Below are 9,429 nucleotides of genomic sequence, written 5' to 3'. Positions count from 1 at the left end.
ACAGGTACACGCAGCAGACGATCAGAAGGTGCTAAGATATTTATTCTACAGACGGACTCAGCGGAGCAGGAAAGTTTTGGGGTTGTGTTCACAGAATATGAATGCCTCTCATCTTTCAGGCGTGTGTGCATAGCATCCAAAATGTAAAGTGAGTTTGTGTACGCAGCCCTCTTAGATCCTGTTTGTGTCATCAGAATGACACCGTTACAACCAGATACAATAGTTCAACACTGTCTTGATACAGACTTATCATTTATAACCAACGCTGTATTCTAAACAAGAAGGCAAGATATGTAAAGCAGAATAAAACAGCCAATAAAAACAACATAAAGAAAAAAAAAAAAGAGCTCTCAATAGATGGGTTACTGCACTACACAGTGAGTAAAGGTTAGAGCAGCATTCACCTTAAAGGTACACTATGCAACCGGTGTTGATTTTCCAGCGAGGCTCCCCCCAGAGGGCGAAAGTAAAAGTGCACCGTCGTAAATATGCTCAGCTGTTCTCCTGGTTTCTCCGTCAAGCCAGGCGCAGTTATTTTGAGCTTAGCAGACAGGCGAACGCAACGAAACACCATGTCTACTAGGGGTGTAAATCACATCCATCATGGCGATAACAGAAGTAGAAAAGTTGCATCAAAAAATACTGCAAAAATGCTGCAGAAAATCAGTGCAATGCAATACCTCGGCTCCAGACGTCCCCGCCCCCTCCACAGACGCTCCGCTGCTCCTCTCCCATATTGTAGCTCACCGCAAACAGTGCCGCAGACAGGAGGCCGGCTTGTTTTGTTTTTATGACCGAAATTGCAGAAAACAACTCGTGAAGTTTGACCCACTAGAAGAGCGAGGTGCGCGAGAACGCTGGGACCCTTTTTCCACCTGGATCTCCGCTCTTTATGGCCCTCATGTCCCTCCGTCGTCGGACTAAACTCGCCCCCACTTCCTCGCCGCCTCGGCCGTATCTAGACCCACAGTGTGTAGCACAGACCATGCTTCAATATTGAGCATAATTTAAAAATGTCTGTGTCAAGCTCACTGCAACACACTGCTGTAAGAGTATAACCAGGAGCGAGGCAGGAGGGCAAAATAGGTGTAGCGCCACCGCAGCACGGGAGGAGAATTACGCCCAGAAGCAAATGGATAAAAATAGATCGGAGGGGAAAAAAAAACATGAATCGATACTCTTGCGGACGTGTCGATGCATCGGATCGTCGGCTGTTGGATCGATGCATCGATACAAAACGATTAATATTTACACCCCTAATGTCTACTGCGGTAAGTGATTATTTTGTTCCACTTTTCGAGTTTGAAAATTTAGCATGTTTTCATACATTATTTGTTATGCATGTGTCTAAATAACAAAGATTGTAGTTAGCCAAGTTCTCGCCGTAAAGCAAGACCGACTCTCGTGATGCACGAGACTTCTGAGCCTGTGGGTGCGGGCCGAGGGCTCCTGCAATTGCAAGTACGGTATTTCCCCTACAGACCACCAGGGCGGCCGAGAAAACCTTTGTTCGACCTGAAATGACTTATTTAATCATCCAAAACGTTAAGGAACACATTAATTAACTGAAAAATGTTGCATAGTATGCCTTTAAAATGAGAACGCTGGGTATAAACTATTAATTTAAAGAAAAAAGCAAACTTCACTGTTTAATCTTTGCTTGATTTCTCCTTTCAAGTGGCACTTCCAAATTTCACATTCTATCAAAATGTTTTTTTTTTTTTTGTAATTCAGATGAAATCTCTAATGGTCGGCTGAATATTTGGTCTCCGTTAAATTTTATTTCCACCTACATATTGAAGCCATTAATGAAATTAAAAGACTTTAGTAATATAAGTATCTGGAAGTGGAAAAAAATCAAGAAAGCCTGAGAAAAAGAAAGACATATTTAAATGATAATTAATGCAGAGGAAAGATTATAAGACAAAAAGTGGTGACATAAGTCAACAAAAGGCCCCGAACCAGCAATCCCACGCCCCACAGGGATGCTCAGACATCTTTAGCGTAAAACCCATTTTCCTTATATGGCACTGACCCGCAGGTCCCGCCACAACAAGCTACTGGGCGACAAATCAAACATCCATCACTGAAGGGCAAACAGGGTGACCTCCAGAGGACTGTCCCCGTTTTACTGCATTTAGTTGCTCTATCCATCTTCAACAGAAACTGAAACTAAGGATTTGCCTTCATCCCGGTGGCAGAAAGAACAATTCTTCAACCAGGTCCTGAGGTAACGGGGGGGCAGAAAGGACAAATGTAATATATGAGACAAAAACAGGTTAATAATGGCACTTTCTTTTATATTTAAAAAAATCAAATATAATGTTTTTTATACTTTAAGTTGCACATGGAAGAGAGGAAATAACATGCAAGCTGACTGGAAGGTCAAACATCCTCCTCTAAAGTGGGATGTGGAGGTGAAAGAGTTAAAAAAATAAAAATAAGAAAATAATCTGGGATGTCTGACCTGTGGAAAGAAACTCAGTTTATTGGTTTTATCACCTCACTTCCATCCATGGCTTTCCAGATGACAGAGGGCCTTTGTGCATCTCTGAGGCATAAACATAACTATAAAAAAAAGAAAAGAATAAAAAAAACAGAAAATTTGGGAAAAAATAATAAAAGAAATAAAAGAAAAATCAGCCTTCCAGTCGGCCGCTCTGTCTTCTTTTATATTTGGGTTAAAATCTGTGCTGTTTGGTTTGCATTGAATACTTTTCTTCCCGTTTCAAGTGTCCCAGAAGAACAGGAGAGTTTTTTTTTTTTCTTGTTGTCTGTACAAATGGTGGCTCTCCATCCACACCTGGACGGTAAGTAAGTGTGCCGCGGGGGGGCTCGGCCCGCCATGTGCTGTGGGGCTCATGTCACCAGTTGGCTTTAACGGCTTTGACGTCGCTCACCAGGTTCTGAGCGAGGCAGATGCCAAAAATCTGGAAAACAGCCGCAGAAGACATTAGCTGGAGAGATATTCACGACGTCGACCATGAAAAAAGGGCAAAATGTGATGCTGTACTTTAATCAATTCAAACATATTCTAAAAGGGAAGTCATCAGGAATTTAGTTCAATATGCAGGTTTATTGGAAACCTAGAATATTATGTCAGATTTTTTATTGATTTTTTATTTATTTTTTAACAGTGTCCTCTTTGGCAATGTGGAAATAAGAATAATTGTCTTGATGCCAAAAAGAGCACAACAGATTTTACTTTCACAAGTGGAGCAGTATGGCAATTGCCATATTGCTCCAATTGTTTGCGTATAAATTGCTTTATTTTTACAGGAGTTTTACAGTTTATATAGACACTGCTATGTAATTAGAGCAGAAAAATAGAAGAAGAAAAAGGAAAAAAGAAAAGAGAAAATATGAAAGAAAGAGGAGATAGAAAGGAGACAATAAACCAACATAAAAAAAAAAAAATGTTTAATAAATTAGTGGTTTATTATGGTCTGAAAAGTTAGAGAGGAAACATCCCCGCCCTCATTGGTACTCTTCACTATGGCAGGTCTTTGCTTTGTTGGTTGATCACAGAATGCTGCCCTGAATTATTTTAAAGGGAAGTTAAGTAGAAGGAAGAAGTGAAAATGCTCCTCAAACATCAATACATGCAACCTTGAGAGGATTGTGAGAAACTGTAGACTCGAAACACAGGGATAAATGTTTGCTAAACAGGTCCATGTCACCTTCTAAAAAGCATTAGCTTCTGGATGGAGGTCCGCTTTGCAAACCCACAGAAAACACTACAAAATATGCAAAGTAAATCTAATTTCTAATTAGCTTGGTTCTGCTGGAGGTTTCTTCCTATTAAAGAGTTTTTCCTCTCCACTGTCACCACAAGCATGCTTAGTGTGAGGGATTACCATTGAGTTAATGAGTCGATACAATCAACTGGTTTTTTAATTAGGTAGAAAACTTTGAATCAATCTGACTGGATGATCTGATGAACTGTAAAGTGCCTTGAGATGACATAATGTGAATTGGTGCTATAGAAATAAACTGAAATAAATTTAAAATAAATTTTCATTCAATAATTAAAGCAAATCTGGAAAGTGTTACAGGTTTATTCCAAATGGTACTAAATACATAAAATAAAACTGCTGGATGAACTTTATGAACTAAAATGAACTTTAACCTGATTTGCTCATTTATTGAGACGCAATTCGCTGTAACCTCCCAACTCTTTGGAACTGGGAGATAAAACCAGTTTATCTGCAGTGACTTGATTTTACACAAATTCACCACCGAGTGGCAGTAATGAAAAAAAAAATAAGAAGAAGAATCACAACACATCTAATGTGAGTTAAAAACAAACACAGAAATCAAAGGAAACTGAGGTAATACAAAGTGAATGTTGGAAGGACGTTACCTGTAAAAGTGCAATGCCAACAAAGATCCCAGCAACAAAAATCAGGTTGTCCTGAAGCCACTTTTCAAACTGTCCCACGCAGCCCTTGGTGTAAATGAATCTCTGCCGTTCCAGCTCCTTTTCACACAAAAACAAAAAAAAAAAGCTGCATGATTAGAATAACACAAAACTTTGGACAGAAGAAACTCTCATTTCCCTGCATATCTGGTGGAGACGGAGGACTTGAGCCATCTTGGATCATCTTAAACATCTGAAGTCAGACCAATAACAACAGCTGGCCCAAACAAACAACCCAGGAAGTGTTCTGCCCACTGATCCCTGAGCAGTGTAAGATGCCATGCCACGGTATGAGAGCTGAGTCATGCTTGATGACCACATAGAAGGACGGATTGGAGCAAAAGAAGCCAGCGTACACATGCCTGCTGAGGACCCAGCCTGGAACAGGCAAACAGTGGGAATCTTTTTCCCAATACCAGACAGATGGTTGTCTGTGTGTCATCATTCCAGCCTGTGATTCACACTTAGAAAGAGAAAGGTGTAATTTACTGCTGCCACGACTCCAAAGGGGGGTGGGGGTGCCTCCATACAAAGCTTCCTTTGTGACTTTTGTCGAGTCAACTAGGAAAAATCTTTGTTCCCGTTAAAAACCCAAAAACTGGCTTTCAACCACTGAGTAGGAAAAGAGAGGCTCGTGTTAACCAGTGAAAAAATATCATGTTTTGCCTGTGAACTTCCTCTGAAGCTATTTCCGCTCCCTGCCTTTTGTTTCCCTCCCCCTGTCCTCCACACGTATCCTGCTCTTCCCCATTCCCCACCCTGCTCTTCCTGAGGCGAGCTGCGCAGGAACCGTCTGCACATCCCTGATAGTTTCACCGGTCAGCGCCAGAGCACGGAGAAAATTAATCCATATCAACTCTGTGGCAGCTTTTTCACAGTACGGTGGTTTGCCTAGCAACAGCAATCTTTGTGACTGCAGTGCAGAGAGTTGTAGCTTCCGCACCCACGCATGGCGGAAAAAAGGAACGGACTGGCATAACCCACAGAGCGGCCAATTACAGAGTGGAGTAAGGCTGCTCTCCGGGCTAAAACTGGAGCCTAATTATCCCTGTTAGAAGAACAATCTGTTATTAAAGGCAAGAGGCATGCACGAGAGTCAGAGTGCTTATAAACCCTTTACATTCCCTCCATCTGCTAGGCTGCCTTCCTGCTATGATGTTTACGGATCCATTTAAACATAAAGAATCCTTATATTCAGATTTGACCACCTTTCAATGCTGTGTGGATAATCAGACAATTAGAAGAGTTAAGATAATCTAATTAAAAAAACCGAAAGGGCGGTCAAGATACGAACCTGTTCACGCCGAACATCATAACCACACTGCGTGTTAATGACATCCTCCTACAAAGAAAACAAACACATTGATTTCAGTTACTTTAAGGTTGCGTTTTTGGTTGTTGTTAAAAAGTTTCCAAAGTTTGAACAATTCAGAACTTAAAAAAAGGGATTTCTAGATCAAGGTTTACTCCAGATATTTTTAGGATTAGGATTTAAACAATATGATAAAGTTGGCTAAGAACCACAAAGTTTCTACTGAGGATGCAACGAAAGTTCAGCCACTGAACAGTTATGTTTAAAAATGACTGAAAAGTGCATTTTCAGTTTTTGACGGATAGACATGTAACACCTAAACAGTACATCCAACTTGGGGAGAAAAAGATTGGAAGCAAACAGCACGGCCAATATGCAGAAACCTTGACAAGCACAAAGAAAAGCACTGAAGCAAGAGAGCACAGGTAGGCAAGTAGAGTTTATTAGAGTTGAGCTTTTGGCAGACAGTCGTATGTCTGCTTGTGTCAGGAGAGCCGATTCATTTTACCGTATTTCCACGACTATAAGGTGCATATAAACGTCTTTTTTTCCCTCCAAATGTGCTTTGCGCCCTATGTGTGTTTTTACTGCGGACGTTGTTGAGACCGCCGTGAGAACGTTAAAGGGGGAAGTGTGGACAGAAACTGCCGCCTGTGGTGATTTTTAAGAGAAAGACTTTGCCTAAAGACTTTTCCAGCTGGAGTCCTTATTAAAGGAATAGTACACCCAAAACATGATTAGCCTTCATTTTCTACTCACCCCCATGCTGAACAACACTCTGGAGTACTTTTTTGATATCTCAAATGCATCTGGAGATCTGGGAGGCTTCTTGCTGTCTGCTGACATTCAAATAATGGAGGTCTATTGTGCCCGAGACAGAAAGGTCCATAAAAGTCCACAAAAACGTGTCAATATTCCTCCATACTGCTCGTCCAATGTAATCCAAGTGTCCTGAGTGGGTAGCATCCAGAATTTACTCGAAACGAAGTCATTTAGAATGTTTTTAGAGCATAAACAGTAGTGTATAGGATTTCCTAATAGCGCCCCCATGCGCGCTCACGACGCTACGGAAGCCGGCAGACCAAACCGGAAGAAAGTGCGCATTCAGCGTCTGGTCTGCCGATAATGCAAGCGTAGAAGAAGAAATGTGCTGTTTACCTGTGCAAAGAAAGAAACAACGAAAGAAAAATGTCTGAGGACTTCAGTGTTGAGGAAGAGCATGAGTTCTTTGCCGAGCTGAATGCGCTGGTTTGGTCTGCCGGCTTCCGTAGAATCGCGAGCGCGCATGGGGGCGCTATTAGGAAATCCTATACACTACTGTTTATGCTCTAAAAACATTCTAAATGACTTCGTTTCGAGTAAATTCTGGATGCTACCCACTCAGGACACTTGGATTACATTGGACGAGCAGTATGGAGGAATATTGACACGTTTTTGTGGACTTTTATGGACCTTTCTGTCTCGGGCGCCATGGACCTCCATTATTTGAATGTCAGCAGACAGCAAGAAGCCTCCCAGATCTCCAGATGCATTTGAGATATCAAAAAAGTACTCCAGAGTGTTGTTCAGCATGGAGGTGAGTAGAAAATGAAGGCTAATCATGTTTTGGGTGTACTATTCCTTTAAGGCAAATGAAAAGGGCTGGATGGATGAGGAGATGATGAAAGCGTGGCTGAGGCAGGTGTATGTAAGGAGACCAGGTGGTTTTTTCCACTCATCACCATCGCTGTTAATCTGTGACTCCATGCGTGCCCATCTCACAGCCGATGTGAAAAACATGGTGAAACAAATGAACACTGTGCTTGCTGTTATTCTGGGAGGTCTGACAAAGGAACTTCAACCGCCCAACATCGGTGTGAACCGGCCGTTCAAAGTAAGGCTGCGAGCGACGTGGGAGCGATGGATGACCGACGGAGACCACAGTTTCAGGAAAAGTGGAAGGCAGCGCCGGGCAAGTTACGCCGCAGTTTGCGGATGGATTGTAGATGCTTGGACTAACGTGTCTGCTGGCACTGTTGTTCAAGCTTTGCAAAAGCCGGCATCATTTCCGAGGAGCCGCCCGGCACGGAAAGTGACTCTGACAGCGAAGAATGGGAAATTGGCATTTCTGATTTAGCGCAGCTGTTTAATTCAGAAACAGAGGATGATGACTTCGATGGGTTTGATTAATACTTTGTAATAAATACATGAATAAAGCACAATCATACTCAGTTTTGCTCCCGCTCTATTTTTAAATACGCAGTAGAGGTATTTAAATGTAGTAGAGGACATGTACCGGTATATAAAACCCGCGCCCTATAATCCGGAGCGCCTTATGTGTGTGTTAAATACAGTAATGGCACACATAACTGAGACTGTGCCTTTTAGTGTGGTGCACCTTATGGTCGTGAAAATACGGTACTTAATCCAAACATGCTCATAAATTTAGTTGGCCTTTTCCATCACCATGTCTAAGGACGCCTTGCGCCTCTAGCCAAGCGGCATTAAAAACTTATTAAACTTATTATTAAAAACAAAAACTAATTTAGGACAGTGCTGAGCCTTGATCTCTAGGATTTACAAATTGTGGAAAAATGTGCAAATGCTGAATTTTCAGCCTAAATTTAACTATTAACTTAAAAAAAGCTAACCCTCATTTCAAATGTTGCATGTCTGCTCTATCCAGTAGTTTCAGCTTGAAGACCATTTTCCTTCTTCTATTGTTTTGAATCATTTTATTGTAATAGTGCTCCAGATTTAAACAGACAAGTAAGTTATGGAAGAACATGGTGAAATTTCACGCTTGTCCAGTCTCTGTTCAATCGCTGTTCAATGAAAAATCTGCATATTTTTTTGGTCGTGTTCTTTGAGAGATCATTTTGACAGCGAGCAGAGTTTTTTTTTTTTATCTATTTTTGATGACTGCGTCTGTCAGGAAAAACATTTAAAATTTTAGATTTCAATCCAGAAATCTGTGAACTGCAAATTTTTTTTACAAATGAAACAAAGTGCTTTTCAATCCAACATATCTTTGTGTGATGAAGTTTAACTTTCCTACATAAGCCAAATGAACTCCCTGACCCAGAGAAGAAAAAACAAACTTCTACTTTGCATTTAAATCCTTATTCCAGAGAAACATTGTTTTCTAACACTAATAAGTGACTCACAGCAGGATCTTTGACACAGCAGGAGAAGGGGACTCCACAGCGCTCTCTACTGGGATTCTTGTTAGTGCAGTTGAAGTACATGTTCTGGTTCCAGTCATCAGGCCCATGAGCTCCACAGCACAACCACTGAAACAGCAGAAACATAAAAAAAAACCTGATCTAAGCTCTTCAGCTCACTTAGAAAGGCAGCTTACTGTGGCTGGTGGGATCTACAAGGAACTCCCCCCCCCCCCCCCTCCAATCAACCACAGATCTAATCTCTGTGACAATATTTCAGGGCAGAGCCTGGAGTTTACACATAAGAGCCGAATAACTGAAACATGTCATCATCTAATTGGATAATGAAAACATGGAATTACATTAGAATTAATTAAGATTTTGTTCTTATGAAAAATGCCCTCGGTGCCGAGTGCTTCGCTGATCTCAAGTTACTTTATGAAATGAACATATAAAACAAGCTTTTGCAAGAGGAAATAGAGGCTTTCCAGTCTGCAGATGAGTAATGCCTTGGGGAGGAGGATCGGTTCTCACAAGGATTTCAGTCAGAGGGT

The 9,429-nt window shown here is 41.4% G+C and overlaps 1 protein-coding gene across 1 annotated transcript in view; it reads right to left on the bottom strand.

The window, feature by feature from the left end:
- Positions 1 to 1,678: 1,678 nt before the first annotated feature.
- Positions 1,679 to 9,429, bottom strand: part of tspan17 (tetraspanin 17) — a 40,162-nt gene continuing 32,411 nt past the window's right edge. Inside the window, exons 5-8 of the mRNA XM_038284613.1 lie at positions 8,879 to 9,004; positions 5,715 to 5,762; positions 4,364 to 4,480; positions 1,679 to 2,930 (exon numbers count right to left, since the gene is read on the bottom strand). Coding sequence (XP_038140541.1) covers positions 2,865 to 2,930; positions 4,364 to 4,480; positions 5,715 to 5,762; positions 8,879 to 9,004 — 357 coding nt within the window. The 3' untranslated portion in view covers positions 1,679 to 2,864. The remainder of the gene's footprint in view (positions 2,931 to 4,363; positions 4,481 to 5,714; positions 5,763 to 8,878; positions 9,005 to 9,429) is intronic.

Source organism: Cyprinodon tularosa, unplaced genomic scaffold (genome assembly GCF_016077235.1).
Source record: "Cyprinodon tularosa strain WSP-4 unplaced genomic scaffold, ASM1607723v1 ctg20, whole genome shotgun sequence".
Classification (NCBI taxonomy): Eukaryota; Metazoa; Chordata; class Actinopteri; order Cyprinodontiformes; family Cyprinodontidae; genus Cyprinodon; species Cyprinodon tularosa.
Note: the sequence above shows the minus strand (reverse complement) of the source record. Positions and strands in the feature narration are given on the sequence as shown.